Source organism: Enhydra lutris, unplaced genomic scaffold (assembly GCF_002288905.1).
Source record: "Enhydra lutris kenyoni isolate GAN:26980312 unplaced genomic scaffold, ASM228890v2 scaffoldscaffold57, whole genome shotgun sequence".
Classification (NCBI taxonomy): domain Eukaryota; kingdom Metazoa; phylum Chordata; class Mammalia; order Carnivora; family Mustelidae; genus Enhydra; species Enhydra lutris.
In genome coordinates, this window is record NW_019154141.1 from 11,805,812 (window position 1) to 11,824,336 (window position 18,525).

Here is an 18,525-nt window from a genome sequence, read left to right on the forward strand (position 1 = left end):
TCCCCAAATACATGCGTCCTGCCAGGGATAGCAGGATGGTAATTTTGAAATTGAAGACAATCTGGGACGTGTGGTCGTTGTGCCCATAACCGAGGCCTTGGGCACAGAACAGGCAGCTTTGGTTTGAATCAGCACTCATTCTTCTCTCCAAGCTCAGTAGGGCTGGGCCACGGGGGACAGGCCCTGCCCTTGCCTGGTTTGGGGACGGCTGTGTTCGATGAGAGGATTCCAGGTGGGATCATCCCCGGGGAGGGCCCCGGGGGATGGCTATGTCTCAGTTCCTCCGGTCCCTCCCACACAAATGTCAAAATATCCCCACAACCTCCCTCGCCCCAGCACCCCCAAAGTTACATTCATCAGTTAAGATTCAGTTAAAAAAAAATGTAGATGTCAGCCCCTTCCCCCTAAGTCCCAGAGAGCTAAAACCCTGGTCCCAGCTGCCTGGTTTTGAGGAGGGGCCGTCCCAGGCCCTGCCCACTGGGGGGGGCACCCCTCTTGCTGTGGCAATCGGTGATGATGAAAGCTACATTCACACAGGGAGAGTTGGTGTGCGAGGCCAAAGCCGCATGAGGTGGGGTAGTGGACCGTGACGGAAATGCCCCAGGCCTGGTCCACCCTGGTGGACTGAAGGGCAAGGAGGGCCACAGCCCCCCAAAACATCCTCCCCCCGCCCCACACCGTGGGGCCAGGAGTTGAAGGGCTTGGGCCCGGAAGACATTTGCATGGTGCCTCCCTCCATGGCTGGGCAGGGGGCAGCCTCGTGGTTCAGGGCGGAGACGGTGGGCGCCAGGCTCGGAGGGAGGGGGGTGGCACTTAGGCCCCTCCGGACCTGGAATGGAGAGGGGGCATCAGGGGAGGAGGTGAGGCAGGGCCCAGAGGGAGAGCCCCTGAGCCGGGGCCCTGGGAGGTCAGTGCTGGGCCCTAGAGGCAGCAAGTCCCAGGCTGGCCAGGGAGGGGATCTGGTGGGAATTCAGACAGCGGTGACATGGAAGACAAAACAGATGGGACGCAGAGGTAGGCTCCCCTCCCAGGAGAACGGGGCTTCGGGGAACACAGCTCCAGGGCCCACCTGGACAGTGGTGGTCTGGCAATTGGAAGGGCAGGAGGAAATGGACCAAGGCCTGGGAGGGCAGGTGGGCAGGAGGAAGGGGCAAGGGCAGGCTGAGGACTTTCTTCCCGGAGCTGGGCGGGGCTCTCCCACCCCTGTGGTGACAGCAGTGACAGCAGGGAGGGGGGGATCAGCCTCCAGCTCCCCATCAACAGAATGTGAGGTGACGAATGAGATGGAGGAGACAGGGACAGCGGGAGGGATGACGTGGCCGGCGTCACACTGCCCCCTGCTGGGTCGGGTCGTACCTTCCACGGCGGATGTTTCTTCAAGGAGCCAAGGAGAGGACCCGCAGAGAGAGAAAGGAAAAGGAGCCATCGGTGACCCTGCCCTTCTCTCAGGGAGGGCCTTCCTGGCTCCCATGAGACTCCTGGCCCCAAATATGGACCAGGGTCCCCAGGACCGGCTCACTAATGACAGGCCTAGGGAGCGATGCCTGGGTTTGAGTCCTGACTTGGCAGTTCCCTCCTCTGCACCATGAAGGCAGCAGACCAGCTTAAGGGCCCCAGACCCAGGTGCCCACCGACTACTGTGGGCCAGGTGGGGCCTCGGGACGGAGGACACACCCTGTTCCCACCAGCCCCTGCTCGGCTCCTCTCCACCGTCCTGGGATGCACTGAGGCCCAGTCTTCTCCTTTTGCAAGAGAAGCTGGGAACAAAGATTGTTAATGTAAAATCTTTTGGTGTTTTTGGTTGTTTGCTTTTTTTTTTTTTTTTTAATGTCTTGGAAATGTGAGCAAAACAAGACCATATGCCTGGCTCAGACTGTGATGTGTGAGCTCTGGCTTAGCTAACTTCTCAGGGAGGCCCCTCAGCTCCAACAGTCTGGGATTCTGATACCCCCTCAAAACACCAAGGGATGGGGGGCGCACGTGCATGTGTGTGCATGTGTGTCTCTTACTTAAATCCCCAGCCCGTGCCTCCCAGGACGATGGCTGCGACCAGGACAGCCCCTGCGATGGAGCCGATGATGATGTTGGTGCCGCTGGGACCTGGGGAGGAAGGTAGGGCTCGGTTGGCAAGGACAGGCATGCAGAAGGGAAGAAACAGAGCCCCACCCCGGCCGGCTCCAGCCTCACCCTTGTATCTCTCTGTCTCCCCTGTCGGGGGGGACGTGGGCAGGGGGTTGTGAATGCTGCAGTCTTTGCCTGTCCAATCTGGCTGACAGATGCACTTGCCTTCGTTGCTGCAGACCTAGAGGTGGGGTTGGGCCAGTAGAGGTGAGCGGTAGAGGGGGGGCTGTCCCCTCTTGGGAGCCCCTCCCACCACCCCTGGCCTCCAGGCACCCACCCCGTGGTGGGAGCAGATCCTGCGTTCCCCGCTGCCAGGGCAGGTGCTGAAGTTGAAGGCCGAGGCTGGCAGGCACCGATGATCCAGGCACAGCATGTTGGGCCCGCAGGCTGTGCCATCTTCCACGTAACTCAGGTCGGAGCCATCAGCCAGCTGTACGTGGCCCCCCCTGAGGAACCGGCAAAGCCAGCTTCAGCCCTTGCGCCCACCCCCATAATGGCTGCAAGCTGCCCCTCCCCAGGCATGGTCTCAGCCCATACCTGCAGTCCAGCTCCTTGCCCTGGTGGTAGAAGGTAACACTGTTGATGTCTCCCCCTAGGTCCCCCAGCCGAGGAGCTCCAGAGATGTTGACGCAGAGGAGGAAGCCACAGAGCACATCCCTGTTGGGGCAGCGTGAAGACAGTGGAGCCCCAAGTCTGACCTCCAACCCAACAGCAACTACTACTCCTGAACTTGAATCTGCCCTCTCCCCACCACCTGAATTTTTCCATATTCTCCACTGGGACTCCTAGGCTTGTCCTAGAACCTGCTGTCCCAACTCTGAAAACAAAAACCAAAAAACAAAACCCTCCTGGGTCCCAGAGCTGGGGAGGCCAACCAGGAGCCTTAGCAACTCACTGTTTATTGCACTGGATCCACCCTGACCCCTTGCGCCCACAGTTCCCACGCTCTGTCCCCTCCACGTTCAGCTTCTCATAGCAGAAGCGATCGGCAGCCGCTGTAAGGAGATGATGCCAGGTGTCACCCACTCACCCCAGAACCCACCCCAGGACCTCAGGCCTGCACCTCCAGCACTCTGGCCTGACCCCCAATACAGCTGGGTCACTGAGATCCTGAGAGCCACACACTTGGTAGAGGTTATTTACCAGAACTTACCCCTCCCCGGCCTCTTGATTCTGGGTCCTCCAGTGTCTCCTCTCCCATACCCCTAGCCAAAGACTCACCATGGCCCCAAAGGGCTTGGCACTGCCGATCCCGGGTTTTGCAGCGACCTCCATAGCAGCGGCCCTAAGGTGCAAACAGGAGACAAGGGACTGAGACATTGAGTGGCCGGAAAGGATAGAAGTCAAAAGATTGTTATTGAGCCAGAGGTCCAGAAGGGGAGGGGCCCCGTCATACCTGTTCATGATCGCAGTAGTAACCGTCCAGCTTGTGCAAGTTAGGGGGACACTGTGGACAGAGGGGCTGGTCTGAGCAGAGCAGCCCCAGAACTGAGAGTTGAAGATGAAGGGTTGTCAAATGCCCTCTCAGGGGCCTCATAGTAGTAGAGGGCTCTTCCAAGTCAAGGACAAGAGGTCTGGCTCAGAACTCAGACCACACAGGTTGGCAAGTCCCATAGCCTCTCCAATCTCCCTGTTTCCTGTAACTACTTCACAGGGCTGGGAGAACTTAATGCCACGTATTGAGGACTTAAGAGATGTTAACTAATAGTATCATACACTCTGATCCCGAGCGCACACCAACCCCGTTCCAGGCCCTTGGAACCCCAGCCAGACTATTCTGATTTAATGACGTTAGGAGCAAAACCAGGAGGCATGAAGAACTCGTTTCACAGGCGAGGAAAACGAGGCTGACCAGCAGCGGCGACGCCAGCAGCAGAGCGGAGGGGCGCAGATAACAATAGCCCCGCGGAGCCAAACCTATAAGGATCGGGGTTGCCTCGCCCGGGGACCCTCAGGGCGGCTGGGCTGAACGGACCTGGCTGGAATCCCCGGTGCAGGTCTCCGCGATGTCGCACTCGTTCACGGCCTCTCGACAGGACACACCCCGCGGCTCGTACTGGGAAGGGGATGCTTCGCAGCTCAGCCCAGAACCGCAGACTCCGCGCCCGCCTTCCCCGAGCCCCGCCTCTCCTAAGGCCTGGGCGCTCGGCTCCTCCTCGCCCCGCCCCCTGCCGGCCCAGACAGCACCGCCCCCAGGCCGGCCCACGGTCCCGCCCCTCCCACCGCCACTGGGTAGGTGCCCCGCCCCGTTTCTCATAGCCCCGCCTTCAACAGGCCCTTGGGGGCGCACGCCCCGCCCTTCTCCCTCTCCATTGGCGCTTTCTTCGCCTCAAGTCCCGCCCCTACGTGTGCCCCGCCTCCAGCGGCTCCTCCTGCCTAAGTCCCGCTCCTAATCGAAACGTCCGCTGCCAAGCCTCCTGGTACCGCCTCCATCCCAACCCGGCGGTAGGTGCCCCTCACCTTGCAGCGCCGACAGCAGAGTCCGTCGCTGCACATGGCGTCGTGAGTCAGGGTGCATTTCTTGCAGCAGTTCCCGCCCGCCCGGCTGCACTCCTGAGGGATGCGGGGACAAGGGGAGGGAGGTGGTTAAGCCTTGACCTTCCTCACCCAGACCTTCTCTGGCGCGCCCCGGTCCCGCCCCTGGCGCCGCACCCGTCTCTCACCTGCACCGAGCCACAGTCGCACTCCTCCCCCGCCTCCACGAAGCCGTTCCCGCACTCAGGCGGGTCCAAGAGCTGGACGGGGAAGCGGTGTCGGAGTCTGGCCGGGACCTTGCCCAAGCCTCACTCCCACATCGCCGTCCTGGGGCTGGTACCTTGAGGGGCTTGTTGAAGAGGCAGCTCCCGCCTCCCTCCTGCAGAAACTGGTTGTACTCGTCGATGCTGCAGCGCGAAAACTTGCGAGGCAGGTAGAACCTGGGCAAGAGTCAGGGGACCGAGCTGCTGAGCCCCGCCGCTCTCGCCCCTTCTCAAGACTGGGGATGGGATGCACGGGGCGGGGGGGGACTCGGTGACCATCCCGAGGAGGCTGAGGATCTATGTGCCCGGCAACAGTACGATCAGCCTCCTGCCTGCCCATCAAGCGGAAGTGGACAGGGGAGGTTCTCCTGTCACCTTCCCGAAACCTCAGGACGGCTCAGAGTTGGAGGTTGCAGAGCCGAGGGGAGAAGGTGCCTCCACGTGAGGCTCTGGCGGCTCCCAGTGGCCACAGCGCACACTACAGGCTGCCAGTTTCTGTGTGCTGGGCGGGGTGGGGTGGGGGGGATGGACACTGTGGGTCTCCTTGGGCAGGGTCCTCAGAAAACTGGGCCCAACAGCTAGGCCTCTTGAGGCCACTGGGTCCAAGACTGCTGCCCAGCGCTCCCTATGGTTCTCCCTCGCCCAAGACCCTGCCCTCGACTCTCCCCAAGAAAACTCACCCTGTGTCTTCCATGATGCAGCCCAGCCAGTTGTCCGGACATTTGCAGTCCCCTGAGAGGGAGCAGATGGATGTAAGGGAGGGTGGAGGGCTACCCCCCTCCCACGGACACCCTCTTCACTTCTAAGGTTGCTGGGAGTGGGTCTGGGCTGGTCGTGGGGCCACATGGGGTCTCCTTTGATACCTGCTGAGCTCCGGTGTTTATTCCACATCATGCCCAGGTTCTGCCCCAGCGTCTGGGCCAAGGTCACCGCCATGGCGCCCATGTTGTCATACTTGGGGTGAGGAAGATGGAGCATACAGATGTCTGCATCCCTCGTGCCCTTCACATCTCCCTGTGGCCCCCACCCCCACCCCAGCCATGCCCCACAGTTCTCACCTCATTCACACCCCCACCCCTGGACAGGGAGCAGATGCCCCCCACGTAGGCAGCCCCGCTACTGGCGCTCTGGAAAGTCCTGCCCCTGGAAGGGAGAGGGTTGTCAGGAGAACGCCGTGCCCTGCCCACAGTGGCTTCCCTAGGCTGAGAGGGGCAGACTGCAGAGCCTCCCGCACTACAGCCCTCCCTCGGGGAGGGGAGCCCATTCTCATGAGGCAAACCCCTTCCTCTCTTTGGGTTTGTTTGCCCATGAGCCACGTGAGAGGCTCCTATGAGATCATCTCTAATGACAAGGACCTTCTCTCAGATTTCTTTTTCCTTCTATCTGAGCACCGAGTCCCTGAGGAAGGGATGCTGGGACAGTTTGAAAGGAGAAGAGGGGACAAAAGGGGAGATGATAGGCGGAAGAAGATCAGTGGGGACTGGAAAAAGATGCATCAGCCTAAGATACAGGGGGAGATGCCCAGCCTGTGGCAAGTGGCTGGGGGGCTGGTGCAAGGTGAGCCCAGTTCCCAGACCCTGCAGGAGCCCCCGGCACAGAGTGAGCAAACAGCAGAGGCTGGTGGGACCCGGGTGGCGTGGGGGACTCACGAGAAGAGATGGGTGGCATCACTGGGCTCAGGGAGGCCCTCCCGCCGATAGACCATGAGCCGGGCTAGGGTCTCCAGGAGGTCATCCTGCACCTGGATCTTGTCCCCATCTGCCCACGTTTCCATGGCAACCAGCACGATGCGGGTATTGAGCTGCTCCTTGTACATCTGGGCCCCGAGGGAAGAGGAGGAGGGTGGGGGCACAGGGCTGGAGGAGGGCCTCAGTCTGTCTCTCCAGGAAGTGGGGATCAGGGGCTGCTAGGGCCCTCCAGAGCTCACCCCAAGCACGTGTGCAGCGGGGCGCTGGCAAGGGAGGGGAGGGAAGGGAAGGGGGGTGGCTCACCACATCTGCCAGGTTCACAACGGACTTGGCAAAGTTGCTGGTGAGGACCACCGACTGGCGCATCTGCTCAAACTGGGAGGAAAGAGAGTGGGCACAGGGCCAGGGTACTTCTGGCCTTCCTCCCCGACTTGCCCCTAGGCTGAGAACTTACCAGCTGGTGGTCGTTGACCACAATCAGCTCCACATACTTGGTCTCACTGTGCACAGTAGGGTGGCCCCGGCGGACCTGGGCGGTGGGTGGGCACTTGGGATCAGTCCCCTCCATGCCCAGCATCGGGGCCAAGCCATGGGCAGACTCAGGGGTGCTGAACTTCAGTCAGGGATAATGCTAGTCCCCCCACTGGTGGGGGTCCCCTCCCCACCCCCAGCCTTGGTAAGAGGGCAGGCAGCCTCAGTTTGTCTGTAATTCAGGTGGGTGTAGACACAGGCATTAGGAAATGGGGTTGGGGGCTTCCTCTCAGGCATGGTACCCTGGCCCCCAGCCACATTGGTCTGAGCCCTCCTTTGCCCCCGTCATGGATGGGGTGTCCTTCTGCTCTGGACCACAGCCTGGGGTCTCTGCAGCCCGAGGTCTGTGCGGGCCCCCGTACCTGCCTTTTCCTTCTCAGCCTCGGCCGGTTCACAGGAACAGAATGAGCAGGGGCAGCAAATAGGCATCCTGGGGAGAGGGGACAAGTGAGAGGGGCACACCCGGCCCCCTCCCCAGCCCCACTTTCCCTCCCTTACCTGGTTCCCTGCATCCGAGAGGGGCTGGGAGGAGAGGGGTCCGGTAAATGAGGTGGGGAAGGGGTCCCTGAAATGAGGGGAAATTAATTCTTGGGGGGGGCCGACCAGGTCTGCTACTGAACCCAAATGGGGGACAGCTCCAGCCCTTCCCCCCACCCCATCCCAGGGTGACCCAGAACTGGCCAGAGCTCCCATGTCGGATCTGATCTCCCAGATGCTCAGATTCCGGGGTCAAGACCTGGGGGCGCCCTGAGAGATAGGGGCAAAGGACACTGGAGCCTGATGGGAGGTTACTTAGGGGACAGAGGGGACATTGGAGCTGAGGGCACAGAGGGAGGGAACCAGAGCTGGGGTGACTGAGGAGGGCAGTAAGTCTGAGGTTACCAAGGGAGGAGGTGCGACAGCCATTGGGACAAGCCATGGGGATGCGCAAGTGCGTAGCTGGGGTGTCGGGGGGGGGGACCGTGAGGGGCTCACCTGGGGGGGTTCCTGAGACCTGGCCATCTCACGGGGCTCCACGATGTAGGTGAAGTTCCCATCAGAGAAGACCCCACTGCAGAGAGAGGCGCAGGTCCCCACCATGCATCCCCGGGCCAGGGAGGAAGGCTCTTCCCTTCCCCCCCTCCCGCCCCCTCCCTGCCCATACTCACTGCAGCCCCTGGCAGGTGGAGAGGGCGGCAAAGGAGTGGGGGTTCCCTCGGAGCTTCCCCTGGTAGTAGCAGTGGTCCCCGGCCCCCTGGGGGAGCAGCAAAACATGAGCAGACATGAAGGCAGGAGGAGGGCTGAGGGTCCCCGCGACCGCTCAGTGTGGGCGGGGTGCGGGCAGCCGTGGTCTCGGGGTGCCCCCGCGGATCGGGAGCCTGGTCCTACTCTGGATGCACTTCTAGTTTGCTCTTTCACCTGGGCCGGTGCCTAGTCTCTGGGCCCCCTTCCCTCCCCTACAAGATGAGGAAGTTGGGCTACATCAGTGGTTCTCAGCATTTGGGGGTGCTGGTGCGGGGTTCATCGATTCCTCTGAGAAGAAGAGCTAGCACTCTGACCGGGCTCTGTTCTGAGCACTCACCGACGAGCGCCCCAAGTTTATGAGAGCTGTGGGCTCAGCCCCAGCACTCACACAAGGGCACACACGGCGTGTTCACAGACACCACAGCCTCTGCGGACTGCCCCCGGACACGGTCTGTGGCTGAGCAACCATAAGCGCCATGTGTCCTTGGGGCCAGGGCGCTCGGGTCAGAGGGGACAAGCACCCCCTCCCTGCTCCTGAAGAATTACTTGTGCTCCAGTTCCTGAGCTGGCTGGTGGGGGGGGGAGAGGCTATTTATAGACACTCATTCATCTTTGCTCAAGCCCCTGGGCCTCTAGGGCTGGGACCCTGGTGTCCCAGGCAGCCAGGACTTCCCAAGGCCTTGGTGCTGAGTAAGAAGGGCATTTCCCCAACTGCCATCTCTGAGAAAAGTCTGGGCAGGGAGCAGGGAGGGTCTTTGAAAGCCTTGGAGTCAGGCAGAGAGGCCGGCTGGCAGTCCGCGCTGCAGTGGGGAACTGGATGAAGGGAGCTCAGGCTCCACACTGTTCAACACGCCTCTCGGACTCCCACCCTGGGGGCCTCCATGGGGAGAGATGGAGGGTCCCAAGGGGCTGGGCCCACCCAAGTATAGAGTATACCTTGGATCCCATCTCCACAGATCACCTGTCCCTTCATTCCACCTCCCCTGGCTCCTTCCAAAGGCACTCACGGTGTTGTGCTGGGTTGTCCCCTCCCGGCTAAAATGACGTTCCACATATTGCGAGGAGAGGAGGTGACTGAAACAGACAGAGGGGGGGCAGGAGGAAGGAGGGGGTCCGTGCTGGGGGCCGGGTCAGTTTTGGGCTCCACCCCAGCTCCGATCTAGGTCCCTTGACCCGGCCTTGTCCCCATCTCCTCACCCACCCAGGTCAAGGCCATGCCTTGCCCACCCGCCTGCTGCCCTTCCTTCTAGGCTCAAGGCCACACTCACTGGTTCAGCTCCAGGTCCAGAGTGAAGTTTGTGTTGAAGGCCGGGATGACGAAACTCACTTGGGCCAGGTGGACGGGCTGGGGGTGGGGGGACGGCAGAGGGGAGTCAACCCAGGAAACCTCAGAACAAGTTGTTGCGCTGGGGAGGGGATGGCCCAGCCCAGCAGCTAAAGGAACCATTGATTTGGCGAGAAAGAGCTCATCTTCCTCTGAGACCCTGTTCCTTTCCTGGGGGCAGGGGCAGGTGTATGCATCCCAGGGCACTGTCCACCCTCAGCCAGGGCACGGTGAGCAGCATGGGAGGCGGGTGCCAGCCCACCCTCTCTGGTGTAGGAGGCCCCCAGGGCCGGTCTATCTGAGTAGCAGGGATGGAAAGCAGTTCAGCCCGCCCGCTGCTTCAGGTCAGGCCCTCCCTGCTGTTGGCAGGGCCAGCTCTGCCCTCACTTCAGGGAGCCCCCAAAAGTACCATGGAAAAGGGGCAAACTGGAGATGGGGTGCAGGGTGACCCCCGGACCCTGCTGTAAACCGGGCTCCTCTCTCCTGCCTCCGGGGCTCAGCCTCCATTTATGGAGAAAGCTCGGACTTTGCAGACAGGGTGGTGTGGGTTAGAATTGGAAGCTGGAGCAGATGCCATCCTGTCAGGAGGAAAGAACTTGGCTCCTCTACCCCAAAGTCCATTGCCCTCTGCCTTGCCCAAAGCAGTTCATCTTTAATATTTCAATCCCATGGTTAATTTTTAAACACGGAAGTTTTCCTGATAAATTTTTCAAAGGGGCCTTTGCAGTGGGGCTGGGAGGCTCCAGGTTGTCATGGCGACGTACCAGGTCTGAGCAAGATGGCTGCCCTACCCGGTCTGGGCACCCAGCTTCCATGGGGAGTGGGGACTCCAGGCCTGAAGCTCATGTGCCTGGAGAAACAGTGACCTTAAGAGAAGAAGGGGCGGGAGAGTCTGAGCTCAGGGGATAAGGGGGGCTCTCATGTCCCCACTCCAGGTCTCATCACAAAAGACCCGGGGAAACATATCAAGGTTCTAAGAGGGACTAGAGCCTTCTCCACACCCTTATTCATTTCAGAAGACTGAAACCCAGACCCCCAGGTGAGGGTCCCACCACTGGGCTGTGCAGGGGTGAGGCTTTTGTCTGCTGCCTTTCTCCTGGGCTGCAGGACGGAAGGGAGCCCCAAGGTCATGAAATCTCATAGCCTGTGCTAGTTGGCTTCCTTATCAACCACCTAGATTTCTCGTTTTTACTAAGTGCTATCATGTGCCAGGCACTGTTCAAAATACAAGTATTATCATATTTGATCTTCACCACAAGCCAGGGGGACAGATGTCCCTGCTACCCTCCTCTGGCAGAGGACAGAGGACAGAAGGGCACAGAGCCTAACTAACTTGCCCAAACTCACACAGCTAAGAAGTGGTAGAGCTGGGATTCAAGCCTGCAGAATCAGCTTCCAAGGCCTTCTCACCCCAAAGGTGAAGCAAGATGAAAATGGCCCAGTGTCCATGAGAGGCCCTAGGAGAGGGGGGCTGAGGTGGGGTGAAGGGTCAGAGCTCGGGTAGGCAGCCCTCTGAGCTCCAAGGACACTGACTCACCCCATCCCAGGCTGACTGAGCTCAAAGCTCTATCCCAAGCCCCCAGAGCGTCGATCAGACTTGAAATAGAACATCAAGGACAAGGAGTCACTGCTTTCCTCTTCCTGCCCTGGCCTGGACCATCTCTGCTTTTTCCCTGCCCCTGGGCCTGGACTACCCTTACCCTTCCCACCCTTGCCCTTGGCTTGCACTGTCCCTGCCCTCCCTCTCCTGTCCTCTCCTGGGCCTCGTCTATCTCTGCCTTCCCCACCCATCCCCGCCGGGACTACCTTTGCCCTCCCCTGCCCTCAGGTCTGTACCCACTTGTTCTTTCTGCCCCCCCCACCCCAGCTCATAAGCCCCCATCTCTGCCCCTACTGGCTCCCCAGAGGAGCAGCCCGTCCTGGCCCCTTGCCTTGAGCCCACTCTCTCAAACTGTACCGCTTCAGAGATGATCCAGCAGCCTCCCTGGGCCTCAGGTTTTCCCACTGAAAATGGTATGATGAGCCCAGAGAGACGCAAGGCTGTGAAGCAGGCTTGGGTGGTGAGGGTCATCCCGGACCAGGAGAAGTCTGGCAGCATCAGCCCTCGTGCTAGCAGAATGTCCACCACTCAGGAAGTCAGTAAGCTCACCCCTACAGCCTCCCCCATCTCTGGGGAAAGCCCAGACTGTTGGAAGAGCAGACACAAGGTCCTTCCTGTCCCCACCACCTCCCGCAGCCTCATTCTTCCCCACCTGCGGAAGCTGACCCAGGCCAGATAAGGGCACCGGCTGCTACTGGGGCTGGGGGCTGGGCGCTGGGCGCGAAAGGAGGCAGGCCCAGGGAGGGCTGGGGAGCCACCAAAGGTGCTGGAGGAAGGGGAGGGAATTCAGAAGGCTGGGCAAGGGCTACATGGGGCAACCCCTGTCTACAGGAAGAGAAAGATCAGGCAAATCCGCTTCAGTCCCCAGGAACTCTATACCCCAGGCAGCTGGGGCGGGGGCTCCTCCTATCATCAGACTCCTAAGACCCCCACCCACACCCCTCACCTGAAGACCTGAGTTCTAGCAGAGCCAAACCACTCCTTGCTTGGTCCGCCTCCTGCCCCTGACCTGCCCCTGACCTCTCCCATTATCCCTCAGTTCCTCCCCTGGGAGTCCCTCCTGTCCCCTGCCTCCCGCCCGCCCTCCTCCGTGCCCAGCTCAGCGCTGCTGGTGACAGCCGGCCGGGCCTCAACCCCATGCCCTGCTCTTGCCTCTCGCTCCCCGGCCATCCGGCTTTCACGTGCCCTGGCTCATTGGATCTCAACCCGCCCAGGTCGCCTGGTGCTCATTTTACAAATGGGAGGCCAAGGCTCAGGGAGAGACACTTGGAGGTGACTGGCCCAGGGCCATGCTGGGGAGGTGTGGGGTCAGATCTCAGCCCCGGGCTGGAGTTCACGTCTGCCCTGGCAGCTCGGCCACCTGGCTTCAGCGACTTTGCACTGCCCGAGGCTTTCTTGTCAACAGGCATTGGCTTATGCCCCATATTGGGCTCAACCAGATTCGGGATGCAGAAGGAAGGAGGCAAAAATCCCATTAAAGTCCCAGAATCATAAATACAGACGCCAGGCCTCTACCCTATCTATACTCCCAGAATCACAGTCTTGGGAAGGGGGAGACTGAGGACCTCGGGGTTCTCAGATGCTCCAGTAAATTCGAGTGTCCAAGCACTGTCCTTTAAGCTGTCACCCCAAATCCCTCCTCTGGAACCCCCATCTCCTCCCATGGCTTTCCCCTCCTCCTCCTCATCCACAAAGCCCACACCCCGCAACACACAGAGGGCTGTGGCCCCTCTACTCCTAGGCCTTTAAGCACACACAGGGTTCTGGACATCCCTGATCACCGATTCAACTTTTCACAGAACATGCCCATCTTCTTCCCGGCCCAGGAGCTCAACACACATGTTGAATGGAAAAGCATCAGAAGGCCTGAGCCTCAGTTTCCCTACTGGTAAAATGGGGTTGTCATGAGGGTTAGACGGAAGCCATTCTTAACGCATTATTATCACAAGGAATAGTAATCATAATCAGAACAGTTGAAGAACGAAGTGTAAATGTTCCAGATGATCAGGGCTTTGGGGAACTAGATGAACCACATGGGCTGGGTCGTGGCAGAAGGCGGGGAGCCAGAGACTCAGGGACCCCACCTGGAAGATGTCCCTTCCCCACAGCAGCTGTCGTCCACGATGTGCTGGAGCTCAACTGATCAGCGGGACAGTGGGACTTCCAGACAGAGCAGCTGAACAAATTTCTGATAATGGGATTTGACCTACATTTTTGAGGACAGAGTCACTTCCTTAGAGGGTCATAAGTCCCTCTGGGATCAGACTCTGGGCAACGGGGTCCCTCTAGACAGCCAGGAGGGGGGTGATCAGGCGAGGCCAAGCCCGCAGGCCAGAGTCTGGTTGGGGAGAACTCAAGACTCTTGTCTCATTGTCCCTACCCCTACCAGCACCACCCGGAGCCCGGCAGGTAACCCCCAAATGCCCAGGCTTCTGTTTCAGACACGCGCCCTCATGCAGGTGCCAGCTGCCTGCACCCAGCCACTGATACTCGGGAAGAAGGGAGGCCTCACAGATGTTGAACATCTGTTCTTGCCAGATCCTAGGCAGGACACCTAACAAACATCATTGCCTCTGATCTTCCAGGCAGCTTGGCAAAACGGAGTTGACTCTTAGCTCCATTTTACGGATTAGGAATGTGGGATTCAGAAGGCAGCTGAACCAGGAGCCACCAAGGCTGCTCCCCCCACCCCACAAAGCCTTTCAGACCCAAGCTTAGTCTCCTGCGTGAATGATCTCTTCACTCAACCTCATGGCCGGGCTCACAGCTGGGCTCAGTTCATGCCCCTTGCCTCTGCAGAGCAAGTGGGGGGTCCAGCACAAGTCTCAGGGGTGGCTTCTGGCCACCAGCCCCGCCCCCCGGGGAACCGCCTCCTGCCTCCAATCCCAGGACAGAGCTGTGACCTTGGCTGCACAGACCAAGCATGGCCATGGCCCTAGTAGGGTATGAGGGCTCCAGGCACAAGGCCCTGTGGCTCCCTGCTGAGGACTGCCATCTAGTAAGGGCTGGGGACTGAGCCTTGCTGGATTGGCCCCAACCACCTACAGCAAGAAAACACAAACAGTGAAACACACACCCTCCACCAGGGGCTTTGGGGGTAGCATTTTCAGTAAATGCGGGTCTGGAAAGCTTTCATAGGAGCTCACCCCAGTGACTAGGGTCTCCCTTCCTCTGTCTGGCTCTGATAAGTGTGTCTCCTAGGCCTGGAGCCTGGAACCTCTCCACCCCCTATCCTGTTTGCTTCCCCACATCCTGCCCTTTTCTTGGTTCTGAAGGAGTCTGGGTTTCCCTAGGGGGCAGACATGACCCACACAGCAGCTCTGGGTTGACTAGAAAAAGAGTCCCCTCAGAAACATGTAGCTGCGTGAGCCCACAGATATCATTCAGTCCACTTGCCTGGGCTCCCTTGTGCAGTGAACAACCAGCCCAACTGCACATGGTGACCCTGCTTGTTCTTCTGTCTCAACCTTCAGCTTTAGGGTCCCTGTGACCACAAGTTTCTGTACTTCCAGAAACTCCTCCACTTCTCTGGGCCTTAGGCCCAGACTGCTTCCAAACTGGACAAAAGCAAGGTGTTGAGAGCAGTGGTGAAGAGAGCAGAGGGTCCCCCGTGACACCTCTCACTCACTCTACCCCTGAGCGGGAGGCAGGAGGGCTCAGAGTATCAACCTGGGGCATCAGCCTTGACTCAGCTACTTAAGTGCTGTGTCACCTTCCTTGTTACTTGACCTCTCTGTGCCCATCTCCCCACCTGTAAAATGGGAATAATGACAGCCCCTTCTCCTACAGCTGTGATGATCATTAAATATCTCAATATGTGGAAAAGCATAACACTGTCTGCCCCAGTAAGGGCCCAAAAATTGTCATTTCTCTCGCTTCTAATTCTTTCCTCGCTGCCTTCCTCCCCTCCACACCCCCGTTCCACCCCAAACCCAGGAGCCCTCAGCACACAAAACCCTTTCCTATCACCACCTCCAGGAGGTGGATGAGGCTGAGATTAATGTTACCATCATCCCAATTTTAGGGATCAGGAAGCTAGGCCTCAGACAGGTGATGGGACCCAGCCAGAGCAGGTGAGTGCCTCAGGTCCCCCCACCCAAGTCCTGCCAGCCAGAGTGCTCCCCCAGACTCGCCACCTGATCCACAGCAAAGAGAGATCTTGCCGCTGCCCCAGCACCTCGCTGGTCCCAAGGTCCCAAACCGATGCAATAATTCTGGACAGAGCCCAACGCGCCAGGGCGTGGCACTTCTGGTTGGGACAGGGGCTCAGGGCCGCTCAGGCTCCACCCTCAGCCTCCGACGGTCCAAGGCCAGAAGGGCTTCAGGGAGAAACGCTGGGTGGGAGCAGAGGGTTGCAGTGTCTCCTTCCAGTAAGGGGGAAAGATTCTGGACATGACTTTTTGCCTCCCTTGGCCTTCTTTCATCTTGCGGGTGGTGTTGCCCGGTGCCAAAACAGATCCCTGGAGGCGGAATGGTGCGGTGGGAAGCACCTGGTCTTGGAGAGAAACGTTCTACTGCTTGAGATCTGATGGACTATGAGCAAGTTACTCAAACTCTCTGAGCCTCAGTTTGCTCATCTGTAAAATGGGCAGGCAAAAGTTTACCTGCTTTGTGGAGTTGTGAGAAATTCACCTCAGGGGAGACTGAGTTTCAGGTGAGGCAGGGCTACGATTCCCCTAGGGAGGCTACAGGGAGGTCCCTGGAAAGGCTCAAGGCTAGAGAGACCCCCCACTGGAGGTGAGCACTGCCCCACAGATCCACGAACCCTCCACTCCTACCCTCACCCCCTCAGACACCTCGTTGGCCACATCCAGACTTGGTCGCTCAGACACACATATGCCACCCACTCACCCAGCAGAATGACACCCAAAGAGACTCCCCTATCATCTCCAAACGCAACTCATCAAGCCCAGCTCCACCCATCCTGGTCCCCCCACACAGTCCCAGGCACTATCATAGCCCGGAACCACCCCCCACTCTCCATCCAGGAAGGACTAGGCTGAGGGAGCTCTCCATTCTTCATCTCTACCTGCCCCCTGCCTTCGTCCCTCACCTCCCTCTGACCCCACCACAACATCACTCCATCTTCCTTCTGGACCTTCCCTGAAGCACCCGCCAGGGGCCCCAGCAGTCAGGCTGGGCGGTCAACTCCTAACCAACACAGGTGCACAGTTCTGGGGGGAGGGGTGACCCCAAGAAAGAAAGCTGGACCAAACCCAGCCAGGACACCCCATCTCTGGTCTTGGGACCATCCCTGCGGCCCATCTCCCACCCCCTCCAAGGAGCCTGAGCAGACACTGAAGGCTGCCTCCAGCCCCTTCCCTCTCACCCCTGCCCACAGCAACCCACCCCCACCCCCACCCAGGTCTGCCTGCCCAGGACCATTAAGTACCCCCTCCCCCTCCCTGCCTTGAGTGATGGTCCATCTATTATGCATGCTGCCTTCCTGCTCCATTCCATTTCCCGCCTATCCCCCTGCACCGCCCCCTCACAAACCCTTCCACCCCCCCTAAGGGCTTTTAACCAAGTACATTAGGCAGGGCCAGATGCCAGTCTGACAGATGTCTGTAATGCTAGCCTCCGTTTCCCTCCTTCCTCCCTTTGCCCAGCCCAATTTACTTCCCACCACTCCCAGCTGCCAAAACTTCCCAGGCTGTACCCCTCCTCGGAGTCTCTCCTCTACACCTCCTATTCCTGCCAGGCCTTTGCCATCTCGCCCTCCGCTGCCCCCGGTTGGCCTGGCTACCTTTCAGCTTCCAGCTCCTGGAGAGCCGAGGCACACTGAATGAATATTCCATCTGGGTAATTATTATTCACATGATATTAATTAATTATTAATTGCAATTAATCTCCTTCATTCCTAACCTTCCTCTGGGAGGCAGGAGGGGCCTGGCAGCTGAAATGGACGGGGGAGGGGGCCGAGGGGTGTTGGGGAACAGGGCCGGTGGAGTTGGCATTTGTGGGTGATCTTGGGGCCTCCAACCTTTTTCCAAGGCTCCACGCTCAGCGAGGACAGCAAGAATTGACAAGCCTGTCCGTGCACGGAGGGAAACTGAGGCAGGAGCGAGCATGGAGCTTTTCCAAGAAAGCCCTCGGAGGGCGGCCGTGAGGAGAAACAGGAGCCCTACTTAATCCTTGCCTGGGCTCTTAGCGGCCTCTCCCTGCCTCCTACTGCCCTGCCTAAGCCCCATTTGATGTAGAACCACTTGCTCTGGCAGGAGGGGATTGGGGGCGGGTAGAAGGCTGACCCAAAGCTGGACTGAGTCCTCATTCCAGGGTCCACCAAGGGCAGGGGATCCCCATGATGATTGGAGGGGGGCCTGGAGTGAGGTGGGTGCTCCCCACTAGTGGGCTCCAGCACCCATCCGGTAGGTAGCCCATTGTACAGAAGGAGAAGCTGCAGGAGCCAGCTTGCGGGGTGGGGGCAAACCCTGGCTGTGGGGGCCCTTCCTTGGGTTCCAGGCCTGCTTCAGCCCCCTGGCCTCACCACCCAGCCCCACTCACCGGGCCCCCTGGTGGCTCCTGGCGGACCCTGGTGTCCAACTGCTGCTTTCGGACCTCTCCCCCGGAGCTCTCTCCCACCAGACGGCTGGGCTCTGTGACCTCAGGGGCTCCCGGTTGCCCCAACTGGGGTGAGACCCGCCAGCGCAGAGCTCCGAAGGGACCCCGGGTCCCAAGACCTGGGGAGACAAGGCCAGAGCTGCAGGCGGATGCCCACCGAGGGGCAGGAGACTTGGGACTGGGGTGAGTCCACCTCATCCCCCCCACGCTGGTGTGGCCCTTGGAGCCCTGGGCCGGGGGGAGGGGGGTGATCTGGGTGGGAGGACCTGCTCCCCTGCAGAGGGCAGAGCCCGATGGGGAGGGGACAGGAGATTCCCTCCAGCTGGCCCGTCACGACTGCCCCCCCACCCCAACCCGCAGAGACCTGCAGAGTCCGCCGGCCGGCGGCAGGGGGCTGGCCGCGGTGGGGCGGGCCAGATGGGGACAGGTGGGTGCACGCGCCCTCCCTCCTCCCTGCCCCCCACCCCCGCGCTCGGACCTGCTGTTACCCCGAGCACTGCAGGAAAATGTGGCTGCAGCAGAAAGCGCCGCAAAACCCGGGGCGGGGGTAGGGAGGGCGCCGGGGCCGGGGCGGCCGGGCGGGGGGCACTCACCGGGCGGGGGGAGCCGCGGCAGCAGCAGCAGCAGCAGCGCCGCGAACGCCCAGCGCCGCAGCCGCCTCATGGCTCGCTCATAATCCTCCGGCTCCGGGGGCTGCGGCTGCGAGCGGCGCGGCGCGGGCGGGCCACACTTTCCTGC

The 18,525-nt window shown here is 60.2% G+C and overlaps 1 protein-coding gene across 3 annotated transcripts; it reads right to left on the reverse strand.

Moving 5' to 3' along the window:
* Nucleotides 1-647: 647 nt before the first annotated feature.
* On the reverse strand, nt 648-18,450 carry LOC111158114 (ADAM metallopeptidase domain 11). 3 transcript variants are annotated; one of them, XM_022519971.1, is made up of 27 exons: nt 18,381-18,450; nt 17,731-17,906; nt 9,571-9,647; nt 9,310-9,376; nt 8,227-8,312; nt 8,054-8,129; nt 7,577-7,643; nt 7,441-7,508; nt 7,002-7,076; nt 6,851-6,922; nt 6,509-6,675; nt 5,918-6,002; nt 5,723-5,813; nt 5,540-5,591; nt 4,937-5,036; nt 4,785-4,856; nt 4,582-4,674; nt 4,097-4,177; nt 3,518-3,568; nt 3,343-3,406; nt 3,017-3,116; nt 2,659-2,778; nt 2,399-2,567; nt 2,188-2,302; nt 2,010-2,100; nt 1,357-1,374; nt 648-829 (listed from the first exon to the last, which is right to left on the reverse strand). In XM_022519971.1, exons 1-27 carry the CDS (start codon nt 18,448-18,450, stop codon nt 814-816), a joined length of 2,319 nt encoding a protein of 772 aa, XP_022375679.1. In that variant the 3' UTR covers nt 648-813. The 3 variants fall into 3 exon arrangements, with proteins under 3 accessions (XP_022375679.1, XP_022375678.1, XP_022375677.1); XM_022519970.1 differs by lacking the exon at nt 648-829 and having other exon boundaries at nt 1,326-1,374; XM_022519969.1 differs by lacking the exons at nt 648-829; nt 18,381-18,450 and having other exon boundaries at nt 1,326-1,374; nt 17,731-17,985.
* Nucleotides 18,451-18,525: the final 75 nt, after the last annotated feature.